Source organism: Neovison vison, chromosome 11 (assembly GCF_020171115.1).
Source record: "Neovison vison isolate M4711 chromosome 11, ASM_NN_V1, whole genome shotgun sequence".
NCBI classification, from domain to species: domain Eukaryota; kingdom Metazoa; phylum Chordata; class Mammalia; order Carnivora; family Mustelidae; genus Neogale; species Neogale vison.
In genome coordinates, this window is record NC_058101.1 from 165,669,606 (window position 1) to 165,696,606 (window position 27,001).

The 27,001-nt window shown below is 38.4% G+C and overlaps 1 protein-coding gene across 1 annotated transcript in view; it reads right to left on the bottom strand.

The window, feature by feature from the left end:
* Positions 1–27,001, bottom strand: part of LOC122890345 (uncharacterized protein C3orf26 homolog) — an 89,144-nt gene that overhangs the window by 57,791 nt on the left and 4,352 nt on the right. The window contains exon 3 of the mRNA XM_044225981.1: positions 22,889–23,603. Coding sequence (XP_044081916.1) covers positions 22,889–23,603 — 715 coding nt within the window. The remainder of the gene's footprint in view (positions 1–22,888; positions 23,604–27,001) is intronic.

Sequence of the window (27,001 nt, forward strand, 5' to 3'; positions counted from 1 at the left end):
AATTGCCGGAGACGAACTGGGGAAGGCAAAGAAAAAGTCCTTCTGGAGGCAGAGACGACCGGAGAAATATTGCGCTCTGTGAAATAGATAAGCAGAAGAGCTGTTTATTCCCTTGGTGGCATGAGGCCCGGCTTTGAGGCAGATAAATCTTTGCTGGTAATACAGTACTTAAACCAGAACTGACACCTTTTTATATCAACTGCAGAGAATTGCTTTCGTGAGGCTCTGATACAAAGGCTGCTGTGGCTCTTTCTTGCATATCAATTCTCTGGCAGCCTGTTGCTGGTTGCAGACCTGCCCTTTGGGCAGCTGCCCCTGTTCTTAATGTGGTATCAAGGCCTGAGAAGGACTTTCAGGAAGAATGGCCCCCAAATATAAGGGACGACATGTGGGAGCAGGCGAGCATTGGATAGGCGTGGGGTGTTTGGCTGTTTTGAGGATACTCTGCTCTGTTCCTTCCCACACCAGATTTCTACACAGGAGCTGCTGGAACCAACCAGCCTGGCACAGCAGATGGGGAAAGTGCAGTCACTGTACACATAGCCTTTGCCAGGCGCAGGAGCCCAGAGGCAAAAGGGCTCAAATTATTTTTAACTTTGTTCTTTAGTAGACCACTAAAATGTACTTGCTACAGATATATGGGATAATACTGATAAGCAAAACGAAGAAATATTTATAATGTTTCTTCATATATTTCATTGTCTATCTTTGCAAGGGTAAATATACATATGAATATAAATATATATGAATATAAAATATGAAATATATATGAATATATATAAATATTTCCAAGGGTAAATGTATATATGAATATATATATATGTGAATATGTCTATCTTTCCAAGGGCAAATATATATATATATGAATATATATAAATATATATAATGTGTCATACATATACATTTTTTTCATAAAAATAAAACCACAGGAATTTAAGAAACAAAACAGATGAACATAGGGGAAGGGAAGGAAAAATAAAATAAGATAAACACAGAGAGGGAGGCAAAGCATAAAAGACTCTTGGTTATAGGGAAGAAACTGAGGGTTGCTGGAGAGGAGGTGGGTGGGAGGATGGGATAACTGGGTGATGGGCATTAAGGAGGGCACGTGATGTGATGAGCACTGGGTGTTACATGCAACTGATGAATCACTAAATTTCTACCCCTGAAACAAATACGATACTATATAACATATACTATGTTAACTAAATTAAATTTAAATAAAATATTTTAAAAACCATGCTGCTATGGACTGAATATTTGTGCCTCCTTCCTCCATTCATATGTTGAAATTCTAATGGCCAATGTGACTATATTTGGAGATGGGCCTTTATGGAGCTAATTAGGTTAAAAATGTCCTAAGGGCAGACCCTAATGCTATAGTATTTGTGACCTTGTAAGAAGGGACATGTGAGAACTCCCCCTTACCTTAGCAAGGAGCAGGAAGGTGACCAGGACCACCATCTACAAGCCAGGAAGAGAGGTCTCGCCAAGAACCAAAAAAGCTGGCGCCTTCCTCTGGGACTTCCAGCCTCCAGGACTGTGAGAAAATAGATGTCTGTTATTTAAGTCAGTCTGTAATATTCTGTTATGGAGGCCGAGGTGACTAACCCATGCACATCTATGGGGTTTTGCTACTCCTGCCCCCACTTTAAGCCATGGTATGTCATGCACATCTCTCCAGCACCCATGCTCCTGTGGTGTCACGGAAGGGACTGCCTTGGTCACATGACGCTTGCACTCAGGAATCCGGGCTATCTGATGTCTGTTCTCTTTCTCTTCCTCTGCTTGCTTATGGCCTTCTTTAATCTCTCCATCCCACCTAATTCGACTTCCCACCATGGGTAGCCTGCAGATGTGTTTCGGGGTCCCGGGGTCCTGGGGTCCCTGGCTGGCTGAGGCTCTAGTCTTGTCCATTTCCCATCTGGTGCTGGGTTTGTGTGCACTTTCTTTGATCTCTCAGTCTTGTTTCCTCTTCGCTTCTGCTGCTTTCTCCACTTCAAGGCCATCTAATAGAGAAGACTGTGCCCTTTTGGATTTTTTTTTTTTTTACCGTTCCCTAAACAAATTCAGAAGCTTTAGGGTAGCTGGGAATGGGTAGTGTCTCACACTGGAGAAGTTACTTTGTTCACAAAATCCTGGGTCTGGGCTTGGCTAGGCCAAGATAACTTCCCCAAAAGATCTTTCCGGCTATTGTCCTGGGAATTGGTGTTATTCTTTCTCATCCTCGCTCATGTCACACTTTCCCAGACCTTCAAAGCTCCAGCTTCTTCCTGGGCCAACACATCACTTGTGGCACAGAACCTGTGGCTGTGTGCACTTGGCTGAGCTGGAAACCCACGTCCCCTGCCAATCTATAGCTTCCTTCCCAAGCAGCTGCCACCACACAATGGAATTAACATAAAACACAACTCGGCAGAGGCACATTTAATTTACGGTGATTATACTATCTATTATACAACACAGTTTTAAGTACTACAAGCTCCCTGGAGAACAGGGGGGAAAAAAACACATGTACAAAGAACCCAACCCTCTCCAAAATCACATAATGGCAGAAGAATCTCAGTAACAAAATACAATTCATGGCATAATAAATAGTGTATTTTAAAGTACTTAACATTTCTCAATTCTTTATTTCATTCCCATCAGGAACTCAGTTTATTTCTAGTGGAGAAAAAAAGTATATCAACAATTTCAAATTCTGAGAGACAATTAGAGCTGAATGTGGATTCTCATAGGAGAATGTTCCAGGGTGAATATTGGGTGGGTTTCTGATACACTTCGTCCCGTGTGGGGCCAGGAACCACATCCCTGCTCTGGGAGAGCTCTGAGCCTTCCATGCAGGGGATCCACAGGGATGGCACAAAGAGCAGGAACTCTGGTATCCTCCCCTCCTGATTACACTATTTCTAGCCATGTGACCATTCTGATCCTCAGCTATCTCATCTGTAGAATGGGGATAACAATAGTCCCCTCAGATTTGTTATGATATTTTAATGAGCTTTCATAAAATAGTTGTACACCCAGCATATATCAGAGTTCAACAATTCTTGGCTCCCTTCTTGCTACTTCTCTGCTTTCTACTTCCTTCTCCTCTGGAGTAAATGGAGAGACAAGGTTTTTTTCTAAAGGAAAGGGTCATGATAAATGGACTGTCAGATAGCTGTGGGAAGATGTTGAAAACAAGAGGATCTTCAGCAATCTTCAAATAACCCCAGAGCCTTGAGGTACACATGTGCCTGGAGGTGTGTGCAGGGATGAGCCCTGTCTGGAAAGAGCGGACTGGACTGGTGGGCCCTGGGATGTAACAATCCCATCTCCACTCTATAAGCCCCCACAGTCTAAGGAGTGGTGTGTGTAAGCAGTGTGGTGTGATAGCCCCAGACTGAAAGGGGAGTAGTGTGCAATGAAGGCACTGATGAAGGAGTAACCAGCCCTTTTGGTTCCCAGAGGTGGAAATACATATGCTATGAAAAGGAGTTACAGATAGTGATGCCTGAGCTCCCTATGCCTGCTGATATTTGCATGGAATGGTAATTGCTCCAATCCTCAAGGGAAGGAGGGGGAATCCCAACCTGTCCTTATAGCTTGCTTAGAAAGCATTATTACTAAGAAGACTTTTATGTAGTTCAAGGCAACACTTATGACCTGGGTTCCTGTGCTGTACCAACGCCAAGCCAGACATAGAGTTAGTCCAAAGGTGAGCAAGACTCTGTCATCCTGCTTTGTAGACTGTACATTTCAGGTATACACAGGAGACTGAAACCCTGCAGAGTGAAAAGTGTGCCTTCCAAGAGCTAAAACAGACTGAGACATGGACATTCAAAAATGCTATATATTATGCCTGTTGATATAGAGGGAGGGAATTTCAACTAATGGGATAGGTTACATTTGGGATTGCTACAGGCAGTGATGTGCCCTGCCATCATCCTCATGTTATATTTTACACTGCTTTTTTTTTAGGGCCATGCCTTTTTGGGAGAGGGTGTGATGTAACCTTCATATGATTGGCTATTTAAGCCATAATCATTCTCTTTTCTCTGAAATGCAAGAAGCGGATATCCATCCTTTGGCCCACACATATTTACTACACACTTAATAAGTGCCCAGTAGCACTTGAAGAGCTGAGCTCTGTGGGAGATCTAAAATAATAACCAATGTGAATAACACTTAACAGGGTACAAAACACCTTATCGCATATTTTTTGATCCTCACAACAAACCTGTCCACCAAGCAAAATATAGATGTAAGTATGAATATAATTTTATATGTTATTTTTTCCCAGAGCACATTATTTTTATTTTTTGAGCTGATGCTTATTTTTATTTTTTATAATATTTTTATTATGTTATGTAATATGTTATGTTGTGGTGACATTGACACATGAGATCGCGGGACTCACCTTGAACGACTGAAGAGCACTTCGGGCGGTGCGGAACCCGAGAGGCGAGTCCCATGGGATGCAAGTGGGACGTGGAAGATTTCACACGGGAAATCCCCCTGGTTCCTGAGCCTCTGCATGTCTGGGCATCCTCTGTGTTAGGCCGCGCCGCGTTCCTAGTCTTCATACTCAACCGGGCCTCAGGGTGTGCACCACAGGAACTGGAGAGGCTATTCTGGGATAGAGGAAACGGTGTGTTTCCACACTCCTCTCTTTCCGGAGACCCTGCTCCAGGTCAATATTCTGGCGTAAAACTTTTCTCGAGGAAAAACCGTTAGTTTTTGATGTAGTGTTCCATGATTCGTTGTTGGTGTATAACACCCAGAGCTCCATGCAACACATGCACTCTTTAGTAACCATCACTGGGCTCACTCCTCCCCATCCCTCTTCCCTCTAAAACCCTCGGTTTGATTCCCGGAGTCCGTAGTCTCTCATGGTTCATCTCCTTCTCTGATTTTCCCCCCTTCATTTTTCCCTTCCTTTTCCTGATGTCCTCCATGCTATTCCGTATGTCCCACAAGTAAGTGAAAACCTTTTGAAAATTGTCTTTCTCTGTTTGACTTATTTCACTCAACATAATCTCCTCCAGTTCTAGCCACGTTGATGCAAATGTTGGGTATTCATCCTTTCTGATGGCTGAGTAATGCTCCATTGTGTATATGGACCACATCTTCTTTATCCATTCATCTGTTGAAGGGCATCTTGGCTCTTTCCACAGTTTGGCTATTGTGGGCATTACTGCTATGAATGCTGGGGTACATATGGCCCTTCTTTTCATTACATCTGTATCTTTGTGTTAAATACCCAGTAGTGCAATTGTTGGGTCATAGGGAAACTCTATTTTTAACTTTTTGAGAAACCTCCACACTGTTTTCCAAAGTGACTGTACCAACTTTCATTCCCATGAGTAGTGTAAGAGGGTTCCCCTTTCTCCACAACCTCTCCAACATTTGCTGCTTTTTGTCCTGTCATTTTTTTGCCATTCTAACTGCTCTAAGGTGGTATCTCAATGTAGTTTTGATTTGAATTTCCCTGATGGCTCATGATGTTGAACATTTTTTCATGTGTCTGTTAGCCATTTGTATTTCTTCTTTGGAGAAGTGTCTGTTCATGTATTCTGCCAATTTTTTACTTAATTATTTGTTTTTTGGTTGTTGAGTTTGAGAAGTTTTCTTTATAGATCTTGGATACCAGCCCTTTGTTGTAGTATCATTTACAAATATCTTCTCCCATTCCATGGGTGATCTCTTTGTTTGTTGACAGTTTCCTTTGTTGTACAGAAGCTTTTTATGTGTTATTTTAATCTTCATTTAATCTTCATCTTACAGGGAGACTCCCAAGGCCCAGAAACATTATGTGTCTTGCTCAAGGTCACAGAGCGAGTAGGTGGTAATGTCAGGAAGCCAGGTCTTTGGATTCTCAATCCAGTGCTCTTTTTATAGTTGCATTTTGGCTCTTAAAATGTATGCGAGCAGAGGTATGGTGTTTGAAGATTATTGCTGAAATGTCTAGGTCTGTATGTAATATGAATTCCAAAAATCTAACTGACCCTTGGGTTGCATGTATAAATGAAAGGGGAAATAAATCATCCTTCCCGCTAGGAAAGTTCCAAACTCCAAACATTTATTCAACTTAATGAAGTGCCGTCGTCGTCGTAACATAGATTAACCCTTGTATTGGCCAAACTCCGCCCCTCTTTCTCTCTGTTCCTTCTGTTCCTTTGGTACTACCCTTTGCATAAAAGTGAAAATTGGCACCTTCGCTCTTGACTTTTTCTATTTGATCCTTTCTTCCCTGCCAATTGCTGCCCACTGACTCTTTATGAAAGTCTCCTTAAGTCCTTAGGGCATATCTGGGTACAGTTCCAAAGGTGAGACCAGATTATAATCCACATTTTCTCTGTTATTACTGTAGACTGGAATAGATTGGATTTAAGATTATGCCATTTGACTTTGCATAATGACAACTACACTTTTCTAGGTTTTCCTTCCAAGTAAAGAGTAGAGGGGAAACTATCATTTAGCTTACCTGCATTTATCACAAAACAAACAAAGAAGCAAACAAAAAAACAAAACCCTCACCCTATTAGAATCTAGAATTCAGCTCTTTTTTTTTAAAGATTTTATTTATTTATTTGACAGACAGAGATCACAAGTAAGCAGAGAGGCAGGCAGAGAGAGAGAGTAAGGGATGCAGGCTCTCTGCTGAGCAAAGAACCAGATGCAGGGCTTGATCCCAGGACCTGAGCCAAAGGCAGTGGCTTTAACCCACTGAGCCACCTGGGTGCCCCTAGAATTTAGCTCTTGGCTTTGGCCATCTAGGCAATGGTACGATTAGACCTGTGGTCCCCAGAAACCTCTTGATGGAATAGATATAGGCTTAGTTGATGGAAGTGAGGCTGGAGAGGTTATGGATATTAGGAGGATTACTAATAGAAAAAAAATACTGTTTCCTAACCTATGGACAATTTCTATATGGGGAAGTAGGAAGAAGACAAAAAAAGACCTTAACAGGCAAAGCCCACCTAGAATGTCAGAACCACTTACCAAATAACAGAGTGGGGGAATAAGCCTATTAAACAAAGAGATAGTAAGTTCAGAGATAAAGTAGACTTGCTTTATCTGATTTTGTATATTCATACTTAGGTGTGCCTAGCATATTTTAGGGGCTTAGCTGATAGGAAAAAAGGAGGGAAGGAAAGAATAAGGACAAAGGAGGGAAGGAAGGAAGAAAGGAAAGAAGAAAAGAAGGAAGGGTCATCTTATGAAAACCAGGCCATGTAGGGCATCTGCTAAAGTGGCACCAAAAAGCAAGCCAGCCCCACAGAGGACATCATCACCACATTTTTTTCTGCATAAGCATGTAAAGGTAGGTAAGAATAAATAATCAGAGGTCCCTGATTTCCCTGAGGCCTGGTCTTTACATAAGAATTGCAAAGGGGAAGGAGGGAATTGGAGAAGAGAGAACTAAAAGGAAGGGAGAGAAAGAGGAGCTAAAAAGAGAAGATAGAGAAAGAGAAGGAAAGAAGAAGCAGGGGGAAAAGAAAGAGAGAAACAGGGAAATCAGGAAAAATAAGGGGAGGAATTTTAAAAGGTATGTAATTTGGGGAAGAAGAGGGAATAAAAAAAGGAGAAAATGTGGTTCCATTTTCTAAGAACGTTGTCACTGTGGGCGTGTGGGTGTTGTTGGAGAAGAGGAGGGGGTCCAGGCCATTGTGCCACTATTATTATATAATTAAGTCTAATAACAGTAATTCACTGGGAGAGGTCACTGCTTACATTGTGCATGGAATCTGATTTGATGAGACTGACGCCTCTTGTATTCAAGCTGCTTGACGGGGGTCCAGGGTGGTGGGGGAGCCCAGTTAGGGAAAATGAAAGGAACAGAGGATGAGTCGACTTGTTCTCCCTCCAGATTTCCTGAATAGAGGCTGCTCCAGACTCAATCACATTCGATTATTCCCATTTATAATTCTCCCAGTCATAGCCTTGTCTCTCCATTAATTATGGCGATTATTTTGAACTATTGTTGATGTTAATTAGGCTTTGCAAACCGTGTTTGGGCTGCACATTGGTTGTCGTTTAGAAGGGGGAGAGAGGGTAAGGAGGAAGTGGAGGAAGTGCCAGGGTGTAGTCTCTTCAGCCTTGGGCAGGCACAGAGAAGAGTGGCACCAGCTGCATCACAGAAAGAAGGAGGGTCACTGGGCATGATCCAGCTTTCCCTCAGGCTACTCTTTTGTACCTGTTCAACCTTTGCTTGCTGTTCACTCTCATTCCCTTATTTTTCTCTCCCAACAGATATTGTGTACATTTCTGTCTCTTTCATCCTGTGTATTTGTTCATACTCTCCCTTCCCCAGGAAATGCTCTTCTCCTATCTTTCTACCAAATCAAAACCCAAAGATCTTCAGAATCCAGCTGATGACCCCTCCTTTTCCACAAAGCCTTCCAGCTACTATCTCTCTTCTTTGAATCCCGTTGTTATTACAGTAGAGTCGCTTCATCAAGAACATGGGATTTAAGTTAGCAAAACTTGTCTTCCAGTCACAATTCTAGTATTGTTAGCTGTGCATCTTAGACATGGTACTTAACTTTGTAAGCCTGCTTTCTCATCTTATACTTCCAAGTGAAGTTTGTGAGCAAGATTCATATCCAAAGTCTCTTCTATCCAATTTAGCTTATTGCTGAATACATAGATTATGTTTAATAAATCCTTGGAGATTAATGGAAGGACAGAGATTTCTATATCCAAATGTAGGAACATTTGGAGAAATAATTTTGGAGGTTGAGAGAAGATGGGGAGAGAAAATATATAGTTAAACAAGATAGGAGTTACTATTTAAAAGTCCTGGAGTTGTGTTTCTTCCATTAAAGTTATTACCAACTTCCAGCCAAGAGAAAATAGTCTAGTAGTTAGAATAAATTGTGTTGGGACCAGAAAGTGTTATTTAATATTGACCTCTGGCACCCGTGAAGTTGTTGGATTTTTGCTGCTCTTTAGACTCTTTGAGTTCATAGTTGTAGAGATATAAAGAGATTGTAAGAGAAGGAGAAACTTCCCTACAAGTGAGGAGAAAGCTAATCACTTAAAGATATGTAGGAACTATAATTCATAGAACATCTAAGTGTCTAGCATTGTGATAGGCTTTAAGGAGGAAGAGTGAGAAGGACGTGGTGGTTTGATCTCTGTTCTGGATTTGTTTTTGTTGTTTTCTTTTAGTTAATTTGACAAGCACTCAGTAGGTGTTGACCATGTGTCATTTGCTGGGATTGAAAGGTTCAAAACACACAAGAACTCCTTCCTGCTTTCATGGGCTCACAGTAGAGTGAGAGCCAGTGCTCCTATACATCTGCCTAGAAAGGAAACAGGTTCTCAGGCTGCTTGCTGTACTGTTCGAACACATGATTAGGTGACAGCCCTTGAGACCATCAGAAGCCAGTCCCAGTTCAGTGAAGGAGCTGCTGCAGTAGTAACATGGACCCTTGAAATCATCTGATTTGCTCTGAGCTTGCCCCAGAGCTTGAATTTTGCCCTCCTGTTAAATCCCTAATTTGGGTCTCAGGATACACCTGCAGACTTTTGAGTTTTGCCGTTGCCTGGCCTGGATTAATGCTTCTGGTAGATTATGTAACCCTGACCATGCCATAGATTTGCTCTCCCTTCATGGGTTTTGGCATCTATCTCACTGTTGCCTAAGCATCTAATCTCATTAATTCATCCACTAAACACACATTAAATGTCTATAATATGTTAGGCATTGGCAGTGAAATGTACGGGTTAAACCTATAGGTTTTGGAGTCAGACCTAATGGGTCTAAAGCCTGTCTCTGCCACTTACTGTTTGTGTGACTTTGAGCCAATTTATGTAAACACTTTGTACCTTAGCTTCTCATCTTTAGAATCAGGCTAATATAGTACTTACTTCATAGTTGTTGTGGGGACTAATTGAATAACTGCATGTAAAAATCAATGGGCACATATTGCATGGAGCACTGGGTGTGGTGCATAAACAATGAATTTGGGAACACCGAAAAAAAATAAATCAGTGAAAATATTAATATAATGTGAAAAACAACACCTCAGTACTTGGGACATGGTATTTGATAAATATTTACAACTATCACTATTTCTAGAGATACGAAGGAGAAATACATTCTTCCACCTGTAGGAAGAGGAGTAAGGAGTATAGTCAGGAAAGGATTCAATGGAAAGGTAACCATCAGCTGACCCTTGAAAGTGAGAAGGTATTCTCCAGATGGACAAGGAGGGAGTGATGGCTGACAGGAGGCTATGGTCAGCAGTAGGAGAAGCACAGTAAAGGCTCAAATGTATAAAACAGCAAGACAGAGTTGGAGAATTATAAATTGTTTGGCACAACTGGAGTTTAAGATATAGTATTGAGAGAGAATTGGGGGTATCTACAGAAACTGGGGGAGGCTTGGAGCCATGCTGGAGTGTTTCAGTTTCTCTTAATAGTATCAAGACACCACTAAAGTGTTCTAATGAAAGCAACACCAGATCGCATTTGTGTTTTAATTCAATCAGTCTGGAAAATTAGTTAGAAAGTAGGAAGACAGGGTATAAAACTTGTACAACAGTGAAGAGAAAGCTGAGGCCTGACATAGGGCAAGGGTGATGAAGATATAACAGATGGAAGGGAGTGAATGTTGAGAATGGGGATGAGAGGAGAGAATGTGTGTCAGTTGCACTGCACTGGCTGCCGGAGTGCTGCGGATCACTTAGAAAGGGGGAGGGTAGAGTCTGCGGGAGACACTGAGTTATTCCAGAACATATGGGATTTGAAATGCCCTTGGAATCTCAAGATGGCAATGTCAAGTAGAGAACAACATATTGAGTTTGAACACTCAAGTAGTGGTCAGAATTAGAGATAATAATTTGGGAGTCAACAGCTAATGGAAGTTGAAACCATAGAAAGGATTAAACTGTCTAGTAAGAATACATGAAAAGGCCAAGAATGCAGCCTTGGAGAGCAAAGCCATTAAGGGATGGTGACAGAGAGGAAAAGTATGAGGAAATAAGGCTAAGAAAAATTGGTGAGCGAAGTGAAAGAAGCTCCAACAGAGAATAGATTTTCAGAAGCCAGTAGGAAGACCAAGAAGGTTGTCTGTTGGTCTGGCCTGGACCCAGGCCAGGGATTTGCAACCAACTCTGAAAGATTTCCCTCTGCAACAGAGTCAGGTCATTATGGGAAAATAACAGAGTCATTCCTGCTGCTTAACAGCAAATTGGGAAGCACAAAATCATAATGCTTCTTTGATTAAAAAACAAAATGTGAGACCTCAAACCATAAAAATCCTAGAAGAGAATGCAGGCACCAACACCAGTCAAAATGGCTATACTTAACACACAGGAAGCAACAGATGTTGGTGAGAATGTGGAGAAAGGGGCATCCTTTTACACTGTTGGTGGGAATGCAAGTTGGTTCAGCCACTTTGGAAAACAGTGTGGAGGTTCCTCAAAAAGTTATAAATAGAACTACTGGCGCTATTGGTTCTATGATCCAACAATCACACCACTGGGTATATACCCAAAGAATACAAAAATACTAATTTAAAAGAGTACATGCATCTTGATGTTTACAGCGGCATTATCTACAATAGCCAAATTATCAGAACTGCTCAAGAGTCCATTGACTGATGAATGGATAAAGATGATGTAGTGTGTATGACCAATGGAATATTATTCAGCCATAAAAAGAATGTCATTTGTAACAACATGGGTGGAGCTGGAGAGTACTATGCTAAGTTAAATAAATCAGTCAGAAGAAGACAAACACCAGTTTTCACTCATATATGGAATTTAAGACACAAAACAAATGGGCAAAGGGGAAAATGAGAGAGAGAGGCAAATGAAGAAACAGACTCTTAACTATAGAGAACAAACTGATGGCTACAGAGGGGAGGGCGTGGGGAATGGGTTGGGTAGGTGAGGGGGACTAAGGAGTGCACTTGTGATGAGAACTGGGTGATGTATGGAAGTATTGAATCACTATGTTGTACACCTGGAGCTTATATTACAATTGTTAACTAACTGGAATTTAAATAAAAACTTACAAAAAACAAAAGTTATAATGGTCCTTGGTCCTTGCCCTTTTAACTCAAGGAGCACTGACTGCTCTCAACCTCTGACATTTTTCTTTACTTCCTGAAAGTGTCAGAAGAAAGAAAGATAAAAAATATGACTTGCATTGCGTTGAACATAACACTGAGTAATTAGTGTTAAGAAAATTTAGAGTATGAGAGAAGCATGGATATCTTGCTGTGGCTGTTGGTGCTAAACAATAACTAGGGTCTGGACGCAGAAACCCTGACCAATGTATGGGAAAGGGAGCTTTGTCAATAGAAAATCATTCGACTAGTGTTAGCGCTCTTGCTGAAGTGAATGTTGACTGAGCCAAGACAGCCTGCACCACAAAGCCATCCAGTGCACCAAAGACAGCCTAGCCCTCTTTGATTCTCAAGACCTCTTTCAATAATTATATTTCTTCTCCTCTTTGAAATCTGGCTGGACCAAATCAAGGTGCAAAATGATATGCCAGTGCCAGAGACCACACTCCCAGAAGGGGTGAATAGTGCATAGGCATTGGAGAGGGAACAGACAGAGTAAAATGGAAGTATAGTGTCTTACCTGTCTGAAATGAGCCCAGCTACTGAGCAAATCCAATACACCAGTCTGTCTTCATACAACATCTTTCTTATTAATAATGTAAGCATGATGGAGGCTGCTATTGATCTTCGATACCTAAATCTTACTTCTCTATGAATAAAAAATGTAATAAGATCTCAGAAATAAGCTAAAGACCACAGCCTGGGTCTAAATGACAGGAATGAATTATAGTACACTGCAAAAGACTGAAAAGTGTTAATGGATGGCAGTCCCAGTTTGCTTTCTAGCTGGCTTAGAGAAGCTCAGAACTGAAGCTGCTGGGGGGCCAGCAGAGAAGATCACTGACCCCGGCCCCCCTGTGGCCCCCAGGACAGCACCATATCCATCACTGTCAAAGCTGCAATGCACACTCTTTTGGTTTGATATACTTTCATGCTTCCACTTTCACTGAAGGGAGTTAGTGTGGGAGAGGGGATGGTACAGCTTTTCTATTTTCCATGGGATTTAAGATGTTATATAACATTAAGTATGACATAAAATGAGGAGATTACATAGTAAAATATCAAAGGAAAGATGAAATAGACATTGCCAAATACATAATATAAGTTATCTTCTCTGGTTGGTATGAGTTTAGCTTTATGTTTCATTGTTATCTAAAATTTTGAAAAGAAAAAAAATACATATATGTATATATCCTACTGAAAGCTGTTTTCTATATTTGGCCCTGTAATAAGAGCAGTTTTATTAAAATATATAGTTATAACTCTATATTTTGGCCCTGCCGATAAAGTGATCAGAGTGGATTACTTTATCAGCACCTGCCCTCCATCTATCCCACTGTGGCCCAGTCCACCGAGTTCAGGTGCATTGCTTGGCTTTGATGCCAGGAGAGGGGTTTTCAGGTTATATAACACATGCAATGAAGGGATGCAATGAATATAATAAATCACTGTGTCAACTCAGCTCTGGTTGAAAACTTTCAGTGGCATCTCTGCTTTCACAGGTAAAGGCACAAATTTAAAGTATTAAGTGGCCTTTTCCTGATATGGCCTGTTTTCATGTTTCTTTCCTTCCTTCCAGTTCTAGCATGGCTATTGTGTTAGCTTACATTTGACCCCAGAGGAGTGAGATCCTTTGGAGAACTTTTTTTCCCTCTGATCCAGAGTGTACAACATGTTTAGCTGTGCAGATTTTCTCTCCTTTTCTCTCTCATTTTCTCTCTCTCTCTCTCTCATTTTGCCCCTCGTCCCCTTTAGAGATTTACGTCTATTGGATTCACCCCTTTCAACCGCTCTTTGTCCCTGCTTCCTTCCCCTCATTCGTTCATTCTGTCTGCCTCTTCACAGGCTTCACTTCTGCATTTCAGATCTTGTCATAGATAAAAAGAGCAATGAAGTAGAAGTCAGAACTCTGCTGTCTTTCAATGACCTTGGACAAGTTACATGAACATGAAGACTTCAGACTGGATGGTTTCTAAGGCTCTTCTCAGGGCTCTGAATCAGGCTTCCACCAACACCATTTCCCTGAAATTGCTCTTTCAAATGTTACAATTATTTTCTAATTGCAAATCCAATAACTCTCTGTGATCAACCTACTTGACCTTTGGGGCAACATTTAATTATTGATTTAGTTTTCCTTCTTGAAACTCATTGCTTCCTTTCCTTTCACGGCACTCTGTTGTCTTGTTTACTTAAGAATTCTCATCTGACACTCTTCCCATAGCCTCGGTTTTCTCTTCTACATCACTAACTATCAAAAAATCTTAGAATGTCTACAGAATATTAAAACTAAGAACAAAAATCGAGATCTAAGAATTCCATATCCCCAAGAGTGAGCATTTGTATATGTGAATCTGAAAAAGTTATTTCTAGAGATGGTTTGGAAATTTACCAACCAATTTATTTCTTATGAATTAAGATTACTTGAAGAATTGAGGAAATGATGAATAACTATGATGGAACTGAATAAAGTGATTAAAATAATGATAGTTGCTTAAAATAGAATGCTCAACTATCAGTAAAACTAAATAAATATAGAATTATCTATTTCATTCTTATAGTTATAAGGTACACAACATGAATAATAATTTTGTGGGAAAAAAGAGTTAAGAGTTGGTTAAAGTTTATGTACCACAAAGTAGTTAGATGTAGTTTTACTATTAGTAGTGATAACTAGGAAAATATAGTCAATTATTTAAAAAACTGAAATTATATAGCCCAAGTGTAGTAATATATCAGCCAGATCATAGGAGGTGAAACAAAGAAGGAAAAAGAAAAATAAGTCTTAAGAAAGTAAAGACATAAAGAATAAAATAAGATGACAGAAAATAGATAAATATATCAGTCTTCAAAACAAATATCAGCAATATCAAATTTACATGTAAGACATGTAATTTACATATAAGACCATAAAACTATAAGAGTAAGATATAGGAGACAATCTTTAAGACCTAGGACTCAATGAAGAGGTTTCTCAAAAAATTAAGAAATAGAGCTACCCTAATGATCTGACAATTGTACTACTGGGTATTTACCCTGAAGATACAGATGTAGTGAGAAGACGGGCTATATGCACCCCAATGTTCATAGCAGCGATGTTCACAATAGCGAAAACTGTGGAAAGAAATGATATACCCTTCAGGAAACGAATGGATAAAGAAGATGTGGTCCATATATTCAATGGAATATCACTCAGCCATCAGAAATAATGAATACTCAACTTTTGCATCAACATGGAAGGGACTGGAGGAGATTATGCTGAGTGAAATAAGTCAAGCAGAGAAAGTCAATTATCATATGGTTTCACTTACTTGTGGAACATAAGGAATAGCATGGAGGACACTAGAAGAGGGAAGGGAAAATGAAGGGGGAGAAATCAGAGGGGGAAAAAGGACCATGAGAGACTGTGGACTCAGAAACAAACTGAGGTTTTTAGAGGGAAGGGGGCAGGGGGATGGATTGGCCTGGTGATGGGTATTAAGGAGGGAAGGTATTACAACATTGGGTGTTATATGTAAATAATGAATGTTGGGACACTATATAAAAAACTAATGATGTACTGTATGATGACTAATGTAACATAATAAAAGAGAATTCTTAAAAATTACACAAAAAATGATCGATAAAAACTGACAAATTTGACTTTTTCCAATTAAAAACTTTTCCTCCATGAAATGCCTTGTAAAAGTATAAAAGTACAAACTACACACTAGGAGAAAATATTACCAAACCAATCATCTGGCAATAGACTTATATCTAGATTATATATAAAGAACTCTCAAAACTCAATAGTAAAAATCCACCAGTTGAACAATAATACTAAAGAAGAAATATGTATGGCAAATAAGCATATGAAAAATGCTCAATAACATTAGCCATTGGAGAAATACAAATGAAAACCACAAGGATATATCATTCTACATCCATTAGAATGGCTAAATGTTTTTAAAGATAAGATCAAATGTTGAAAAGGATGAAGTAAAGGCAGATCTGGTAGAAACTGCTAATGGAAATGTAAAATAGTTAGACTACTCTGGTTATATAGTCTGGTAGTTGCTTATAAAATTACATAAACATGTATAATATGACCCGAGCAATTGCACTCGAACATTTATCCCAGAGAAATGAAAACTCATGCTCACAAAAACCTGTACATGAATGTGCATATCAGTTTTTTTCTTTTTTTTTTTGTAATAGCTCCAAACTAGAAACAATCCTGTTTCTTTTAGTGGGTGAATATCTAAACAAACTTTTGGTCCATCTATGCTATGGAATTCTACTCAGCAACAAACAGGAACAAACTAATGATATACACAACAACTTGGATAGATCTTAAAAGTATTGTGGTTAGTGAAAAAGGCCAATCTCAAAAGGTTACATGGTGTGATTCTAAATATAGCATCCTCAAAGTGACAAAACCATAGAAATGGAAATAGATCAGTGGTTGCCAGGAGTTGGGGTATGGGTGTGACTATAATGAGATAGCATGTGGGAGTTGCTTTGAGTGGTGGAACAGGTCTATATTCGGATTGTGGCGATGGCTCCACAAATCTACATACGGAATCAAATACATAGAATTGTATATACAAACACAAGCACACAAATGAGTACATAAAAGCACCAGTAAAATCTGAATATAGTTTGTAATCTAGTTAATAGTATTGTACCAAATGTCAATTTTCTGGGTAAGCTTATACTTACAGGTATAAAAGTTGACAGTTACCAAATTTGAAGAAGGCTGGGTGAAGATTCAAGGGATCCTATATACTATTTTTGCAATTTTCTATGAATCTGTAATCATTCAGAATTTTAAAGAAGTTAAAAATAAATAAATGACACATATTTCATTGCTTGGCAGCTCAGTGTTCAGAAACAATGACAGCCCAGGATCAATAGCATACTCAGTGCCCAGATCATGGAATCTAGTTCCATTGTCCAGAAAAAAGAACCAGAGCTCCTTGAGAAATGATTGATTTTAGGACTGAGGAAGGAAATATACAAGATGAATTAGGGACATCTTCTTCTTTTTTTTTCTTTTTTCTTTTCTTTTTTTTTTTTTTAAGGAAGACTTAGAAATTTAATTTCTCTTAAAAGATTGAACATTGACTACAAAACTAATCAAGTCTATTTTAATAATTTGCATGATAATTGTGTATTTATATGGCTGGCTCATATAAACAATTCAGTCACATAAAATAAAAAATGAAAAAATAGAGTAAATGTCTATTAACATTCTTACATTACAATTTTAAATGTATTTTAAATAGTACAATGGCTTATTTATTTCTTTATTTGCTCTAGACTTGTCCTTTACTTTCTTAGAGCTACAGTAATTCTTATTTTGACCTACCAGTACTCTTATCAGACTGAAATAAAATACAATATTGTCATGAACAAATAGATTTAAATGTTTAGATTTTCAACAAATCACTTTTTGATCAGGGCATCTTAATTAGTTGCATTTTATAAAGAGACTCATACTTGAGATGCTGATTACCAGGCTAATTTCCTAATTTTGGGAATAGGTATTTATTATGTGTATGGATTTTTTAAGTCCACATTTTCTATATAAAAGCCAGATGAGTGAATGGAAGAATTTCAGGAGAAATCAGGGGGACAGAACAATATGAAGGGTTTCTGGAAGATGAATAATATGATTTGATTTCTTGTTTTAAGAGCATCTTCTAGTGCCAGAAGTAAGGAAGTGCTAGACTAGCAAACAAGAAAATGATAAGAGCATGTCAAAGGGACACAGGGGCCAACTATGAAAACTCTAAATAGACTAAGCCGCAAAAATGGCAACAACAAAGTAAATAGAATAATATTAGTTTTAACTTGAATTATAAAATAAATAATCCATGAGTCTGTATTGAAACAGAGAAATGATTTTTTAAAAATAAATGCAGAAGAATAGACAAATCGTTTTGCGCAGAAGAATTCCAAATAATTTATGTTGATAGTCTAACTTCAAGAAGGTGAAGCATACCTCTTCATTCGTTAAGTATGGGCAGCACACTGTAGCTTATTTACAAACAGTACAGTATGAGAAAGGGGATTAGCTCTATAGCGGAAAAAGCTGACGAACACTACCTCAGTCACTATCAATCAATGATAAGTCACACTGAGAGTATGAACACTTGATACAGTGTGATGAGAATGACATTTTACTTCCATGGTCCTTCTTCCTAGAACCCACAGTCTAACTTTAAGAAAAACATTTGAAAAAATGACCAATTGAGGGGCATTCTACAATATATCTGGTCAGTACTCCTCAAACTGTTAATGCCACCCAAAATAAGTTAAGTCTGAGACACTACCACAGCCAAGAAAAGCCTAAGGAGACATGATCACTTAATGTAACCCTGGATGAGATCTGAAGTAGAAAAAAGTTATTAGGTAAAACTAAGGAAATCTAAGAAAAATATGGACTTTAGTTAACCATAATGCATCAATACTGGTTTATCACTTATGACAAATGTACTATACTAATGTAAGATGTTAATAATAGGGGAAGTGGGACTCTGTACTATCTCTACAGCATTCCTATAAATCTAAAACTATTTTAAAATAAAATAATTAGTTTTTAAAGAAATGTGACAAGGTTAAATGCCCACATTAAAATGCAAGAATTCTTAGATTGTGTTAAAACATCACAAAACACAAAACCATAGAGCCCAACTTCATAGTTAATTGGATATAACTATGACAAAATTACATATAAAATTTGAAGTAAATTGTGTCATGATATACCAACTAAATACAAATAAAGAAAAGATGTTATTAATAAAGAACAAATGAGAATCAAGACAAGAACAGTTAGTAGGTTAATAAGGTCATTCTTCATAGAAGGATATAATGGCTACTAATATTTATGTTTTAAATAGAGTAAATAGAGGTGTATTATTATAAGTAGAGGTGTATTATTATATAGCAAGTGAGCCTAATTTTATAGGTGTATATCAAAGTGTGTAACTTAAGAGAATTTTTTTTCAAGCAACAATAATATCTTGTGAAAATTATCATACCCTGGGCTATAAAGAAAACTACAATGAGTTCCTAAAAATAGGCAATTTATGGCCATATCGTCTACTAATTGCCAAATAATAAAGGTAAATTCGTATCTCATTGATTTTATTAAATAAGGAAGTATAAAAATTTAAAAAAGAATTTGATAATTAAAAAATTAGAAAAAAATCAATACAAAAACAATAAGGAATTTGAAACAATAATGATAGTACAGAAATTAATTAACTAGAAAATATAAAAGTAATATAAATTGGAAGTAAATATCCAAGAGCCTTTTAAAAATATCTGGTAAGTGTCTGAACAGTATAATAAATAAGAAAAAGTGAGATTAAACACAACATACTTAAGATAGAGCATCAAGTCATATTCCTTGAAACTTAAAAAAATAGTATTCAGTAGTATTCAAATCTGTGTTATTTAGTTAAAAATCTTACTGAAATGGATGACTTTCTAGTAAAATGCACAGATCAAAATGAACTCAAAGAAAAGTCAACCTTTGTATTCTGATTACAACAAATTAGTGAAAGTTAAAATACTTGAAGAAATATCTTATTGTCTCATTGTTCCAAATTTTCTTTGATTTTTTTTCTTACTCACTTTGATTCAGACAGGGTGGGTCCATTCTCCAGCAGCTGAAGCCCTGCTACCTTTTGGAATAAGCACAGCTCTGACAGCTTTTTCTAAGTTCAATTATTCTAAAACAAAGTCTTGAATGTGTCACATCTGCCCAAAGTGTTAGAGTCATTAGAACATAAAATTACAATTCCAGAGCATTCAAAAGCACAAGTGGAGAGGAGTCTTGAACTCTATGATATGTCAAACCATGTATGTGTCCAATGGGTGAGTCTGATTCCCAATCTGGAATTTATTCTTCCCAAACATATAAAACTCTTTCTTTCCCTGATGCTTGTAGTTGGGTGCATTGTGCAGGAGCAGACACCAGAAGAAAGAGGCATACAGCGTACAAATATGGAAAATTAGAAAACCATACAAGCAGAATATTGAGTCAATATTGCTTAAGAACAGTCCATGGCACCTTTGTATAACTTATGCCAATTATGTAATTTCATTCTATAATTGAATATTCAAGCCTCAAGCAACTAAGAACAGAAGTTAAAAGATGTGGTCCATATACACTATGGAGTATTATGCCTCCATCAGAAAGGACGAATAACCAACTTTTGTAGCAACATGGACGGGACTGGAAGAGATTATGCTGAGTGAAATAAGTCAAGCAGAGAGAGCCAATTATTATATGGTTTCACTTATTTGTGGAGCATAACAAAAAGCATGGAGGACATGGGGAGTTAGAGAGAAGGGGGGTTGGGGTAAATTGGAAGGGGAGATGAATCATGAGAGACTATGGACTCTGAAAAACAATCTGAGGGGTTTGAAGTGGCGGGGGGTGGTGGGAGGTCGGGGTACCAGGTGGTGGGTATTAGAGAGGGCACGGATTGCATGGAGCACTGGGTGTGGTGAAAAAATAATGATACTGTTATGCTGAAAATAAATAAATGAAAAAAAAAGGTACCTGAATTTAGCAAAAAAGAATCTGAAAAAAATATTAAACATAGAGGCTCAGACCAATGTCAGTCAATAGTAGGTAGGTCACAGGAATATCAGAAGGAATTGAAAGGAGAAAAAGTTTCACAGAAAGAAATTTTCTTTCAGGTACATGTGATAAAAATTTTCAATGATTTCTTAGAGAGAAAATTTTAAAAAATTAAAAGTCTATCAGAACATCTTCAACATCCCCCTGTAGGATACATATAGAATACATATAGTTTATTTTATGAATTTTATTAAATAAATGGGCATGATGTATGCATAGGTCTTATTGCAGAGTATAGTTTTAATCATTTTCTAATCATTACTTTATTAACATTTTAAGATCTAGTGCATAAAATAAAGCCCTCCAGATATTGTCATTATAATCTTGACCAGGTTTATCCCTTCTGAGAATTGCAGTTATAAAATAGACTCATTTCAGCATGGGACGTAAGTCAAGGTTAACTTGTCTGGCAGGGCCACAAACTCAAATACAGCCTAACTGATTCTCTTCCGTTTTAGAGGCTGTGCTACCTCCCTTTCATTTTCTTTTTCTTGCGCAGTCTTTACTGCACTACTCAAAATGCCATGCGGTGAGGTCAGGGCATGTGACTGGTTCTCACTAATGAGCATAAGCCTAAGTGACGTGAGTCACTTCAGGGCCAAAGTATAAAACAACAGGGTCAGTTTTCCATGCACTCTGTTTCCCCCTGCTCTGCTTATCATGGATGCTCTGTATCAAGATGGCAGAGTCATAGAACAGAAACAGCCTGGATCCCTGAGCCATTATTTGAACGGAACTATCCTGAAGAGGTAGAGGCGTCTCCTTTGCATGAGGAAGAATATATATATTTTTTGTCTTCTTAAGACAATGAGATTTCAGGGTTTGTTTGTTATTGCAGCCTTACTGAGATTGCTTTGAGTAAGACATTTTCCTTCCAAACTGGGTGTCATAACAAGATTATTCTTCATTGAAAATATGCAGCTCTACATTTTAAACAACTCATTGTTACTACTGAAATGTAGGCATTTTTATTATTCCACATTTGTCTTTCGGTATGCTCTATACTCCTGTCTAAATCATTATCCCTCACACTAATGCCAATAAGTTACAATTATTTGGGGGTTAGTTCATATTCAATGAAAATATATATGTATCTATATTAAAGTCTTAGTTCTTTCCTGTTTGAAATCTTCTTTCTTCAGATATCTCTTTGGCCAAATTCCTTATCTTCTTTTTCTTCTTCTTTTTTTTTTTTTCATACACAAGCTGATGATACTTTATTATACAGAGAAGTTGGCAAAGGACAGCTTCATTTTTGTCAATGAATCTCCACCAAAAATTTCTAGTGATTCATGGGGTGATCCAGTTAGCATAATAAAACAATAGCTGATATTTACTTAGTCTTTGCAATATTCCAAAGCTATTAAATGAGATGTAAATACCCCCATTAAAAACTGGAATTTTCATTAGGACCCAGACTTAGAAAATGCCAATCTTCAAAGATTCAGACTTGCATAGATTAAGGACTCCCATTTCCAGAAGTTCGAAGACCTCCTTTCTTATCTCGGGATGTCCATCATCCTTCTCAACTTCTCATCTCTCCAGTTCCAGTCAAAAATGAGAAACTTTTTTTTTTTAATTTCTTTTCAGTGTAACAGTACTCATTGTTTTTACACCACACCCAGTGCTCCACGCAATCTGTGCCCTCTCTAAAAGCCATGCCCTCTCTAATACCCACCACCTGGATCCCCCAACCTCCCACCCCCCACCACTTCAAAACCCTCAGATTGTTTTTCAGAGCCCATAGTCTCTCTTGGTTCACCTCCCCTTCCAGTTTCCCTGAACTCCCTTCTCCTCTCCATCTCCCCTGTCTTCCATGTTATTTGTTATGCTCCACAAATAAGTGAAACCATATGGTGATTGACTCTCTCAGCTTGACTTATTTCACTCAGCATAATCTCTTCCAGTCCCATCCATGTTGCTACAAAAGTTGGGTATTCATCCTTTCTGATGGAGGCATAATACTCCATAGTGTATATGGACCACATTTTCCTTATCCATTCAGCCATTGAAGGGCATCTTGGTTCTTTCCACAGTTTGGCGACCGTGGCCATTGCTGCTATAAACATTGGGGTACAGACGGCCCTTCTTTTCACTGCATCTGTGTCTTTGAGGTAAATACCCAGTAGTGCAATTGCAGGATCATAGGGAATCTCTATTTTTAATTTCTTAAGGAATCTCCATACTGTTCAATGAGAAACTTTAAGGGGTTCAAATTAAGGCCACTTAGTATAATGAGTTCTTTAATTCTCCCCGGTGATCCTACACCCAGGTGCACCACATGCTTTTCCAGCAACTTTACCTGCTCTTGTACCTTAATGTGTTTTGCAAATAATTTCAAAATTTTGCTGTCTCCTCTAAATGCTGTCATTGACCTAATGAGCGCCAAGGCCCAGACAGCAGAGCTGCAGATGATCAACACCAGGACTGATTTCTTCTCATTATGGTTTTTCCGAAGTTTTACCCACTTAGGACAGATTTCTTTTAGGTATGATGAGAGACTATGAGTCAAATCATTGGCCTTGAGGAAACAGGAGTTTTGTAGGTGTAGTTCTTCTAATTCAATCTCTGAACGATTGCTACTGTAATAGTCCTTCATCAGTTTCTGTAGGTCTTCAGGGGTCCCTGGTTTTGGCTCTGATTTTGTAAGAACATCTGTAATTTTCTTCTTTCTTCTCTTCCTTGTTTTGGTGGCATCTTCTTCTGTTTCCTTTGGTTGTATCAAGAAACATTCTTTAGGTTGTTTGGTCTTCTTTGACAGGGCAGGTACTGGAGCTGTCTCTGGTTGCATTTCTGGGTCTCCTCCTCCTTCACCATCTGATGCTTCTGGGCTGCTGGCTGCTCCTGCAGGCTGGTTCTCCCACCACTCATCTCCAGGGTTGTCTGCCCTCTCCAGTGGGACTAGTTGTGAGCGGACCAACAAGGGAAAGCAGACAGTGGTGGGTATTCTCCTTGCCTCCAAGCCGAGAGGCCAGTGTTGTCAATCAGCACACGGGCCTCTCCTCAGACCTTCCTTATCTTATTTAACTCATCATTTGTCTCACCTTCTCAGTGAGGTTTACCCTGACTATGCTAGTTAATATCATCAACCCAACCTCTGCGTGTGCATGCAGAACCAAAACCCTCTTGCCCTTCTCTATCATTTATTATAGTCATAGAAATTTCCCTTTTTATATACTAAATAATTTACTTATTTATTGCAATTATCATCTATATTGCATCAATCTCTGCCCTCATTGTAAATACTACTGAGGGTAAGGAATTTTGTTCATTGTTAAAGAATTGCCTAGCACCTAGAAGGAAGGCAATAAATAGTTGCTGAATGACAAAAAAATAATTTAGAGCAAGACATGGTGCTGTATACAGTGAGGGATACAAAGATATGCAAGATGACATTTTGTACTTGGCCTTGATGAGTTTAAAATTTAGCAAGGGAAATCAGTGAAGTACAGACATCACTACAATATTAGGTATAAATTGTATGTGTGCAGGAGATAAGATTGTTTGCACCTTAGTCACAGTCTCTGTGTGTGTGTGTGTGTGTGTGTTGAGATGCTTACACCCTTATAAAACAGTTTCATTCTTAAATTTGTCCTATTGCCTTTTACCTTGTTAGATTTATAGATCCAGGCAACAATTAAATGTTTGGGCTGTTCCATAACCCTCAAGTTTAACAAAATAGGAATGCTCCCAGAGAGCTAAAATTATGTGTAGAATAAACAGTCCCGTGAAACTCATGGTTGAGTCTATGCTAAGAAGTTCCTTGAGGATACTGTTCATTACATTATAACATGTCTGCTCCATGAGGACTTTAAGCAGAAATAAGCAGAAATCTTAAGTATCTGGAATAGTTTAGTGTCTGCTGAACAATTGGTCTACTTCTGTCATAAGGACAGTGCGAATTGCATAATTAATCAGGCTTTCCTTTTTAAAGAGTCCATTTGAAGGCTTGGAGCCAAATTTGTGGTTCATCTATTGCAAAGGCATGGTCTTTATGGCTTGCATTTTAATAATATTTTCCTCATTCCTCAATTCACTTTATGTCTCTTCCCTTGTTTTGATTTTCCCTTGTAACATCCTTTTTAAGCTTGCTTTCTTTAACCTTAAATTTAAATTTATATATATATCCCTATAAACCACACTAAATCCTTTTTGAAAGAAGTTAGGGAAAACGTAAAGTAGTTGTTGTATATCTACTATGAGTACACATTGTTCTAGGTCTACGGAAGTGAAGATAAAAAAGAAAGGAGGCAGGCAACTGGACAAGCAAGGAAGAAGGAAAAGGATGTAGAAAGAAAATAAAAAGATGATATAGCCCCTGCCCTCAAGGAACTTGAGAAGCGATGGTGCAGAGCTCTGGAGCAGCTTCAGTGCTCATTGATTTCTCCCCTCTCTGAACTCTAACAGCACTTATACTCAATAACATTCAATTTAGTTCTTACTGATATACTGCCTGGTATGGTCTGTTTATTGTTTTATGTGGCTAAGTGTTGCCTTTTGGGCAGGGACCTTGTGTTAACTTCTCCTGTCCTCTCATAGTGAGTAGTGCCGTTGCTAAACAGATTGATTGATCGAGAAGCCACTCTTAGCAGGAGGATGGTTGAGCCCCTTCTGATATATAGACTGGTATAGCTGATCCCCTTTGACCCATTAATCCCACAACAGCATTGACTGCCTGATTTATCCTTTCCATGTACAAGGATCTTTGAGGAAATGGACTCCTGAATATAGTTCCTTGTGCCAAGTCTGTGTCTAAATTTGTTGCCATGAGGGGAATTGAAACTGAAATTTGAAAATTGAAATTTAATAATAATTAATTATTGCATTCAACAGAGATGCTGAGTGCTTACTCTGTGTCAGGCACTGTTTTATGTTTTTTGTAACACATCAATATACAAAACAAAACAATATATCAGTAAACAAAACAAGACCCTTGACCTGATAGTGTTTACATGAAAGCAGAATGGAAAGAGAGGGGAAGAAGGCAAACTTTGACATTAGATATAAGAACTAGTAATTATATAGTATGTTACAAAAGCAGACATGAATCTGCTGCCCGATGGTAGGGTGTTGCAATTATAAATAAGGAGGGCCTATTGAGAAGAGACATTGATGCAAAGACTGAAAGGAGTGGAGAGTCAGATATGCCCATATCTAGGCAGAGCCACTGCAAAGTTCCTGCAGGATAAATACCGGGAAGACTCAAGAAGCAGCAAGAAGGTGATGTGATTGGCATAGAGCAATGAGGAAAGAATGGTAAGACGTGAGATAAGAGTGCCAACAGGGATCCAGATCACATATGACTGTAAAATCCTATGGGACTTGGGGTTTATTCCTAATAGAATAGGAAGCTACTGAAGGAAATTGAGGAGAATGACATGGCTTATTTTTATTTTGAGAGATATATTTTGTTGCTTTGTTCAGATTAGATAGAAGGAAGCAATGGTAGAAGCTAGGAGACCAGAGAAGAGACTATGGCAATATCTAGGTGACAGGAGCTGGAGACTCAGACTATGGGCTGTAGCTATGAAAGTGGTAACAAGTGATTCTAGAAATATTTTTTAAAGGTTTAAAATATTTTTTAAAGATTCTAGAAATATTTTTAAAGGTGAAACATACATTATTTCCTGATGGTTTTGGATATAGGACATAATAGAATGGAATCAAGGATGACCCCAGGTTTTTGGTCTGAGTGAATTAAAGCATAGAGTTCCCATTCACTGAGCAGAAAATGACTCCTGGAGGTATATATTTGAGAGGGAGGAGAAGCAGTGTAGTTTTGAACATGATACTTTTAAAATTTCTATTAGATATCCAAGTGGAGCTTGTTAGTGGAAGGCTAATTTACAAGAGAGATCTGGAATGGAAATGTAAACTTGAAAGGCATTGGAATATATATACTATTTAAAGCCATCAGATTACGGGCCACAAGAGATGAGAACAGATAGAGATGATGAGGCCCAAGGAATGAGTCTGTGACCCTCAGTCATTGATAATTAAGAGGAAGGGACCAGCAAAGGACCCTGGGGTGTGGCCAATGAGGTGCACAGAAAATCAGGAGAGACTGGTGTCCTAAAAGCCAAGCACAGAAAATGTACAAATGAGGCAGGAGTTATCAACTGAGTCAGAGCTACTAGAGAGTTCATTCAGATGAGGACAGATCTAGCAATGCAGATCCGTGACCTTGATGAGAGCAGTTTCAGTGGACTGGTGTGGCCAAGGGATTTACTGGATTGAGTTTAAGAAAGAATAGTAAAAGGAGAATTGAAGACAGTGAGTAGAGATAGCTCTTTCAAGGA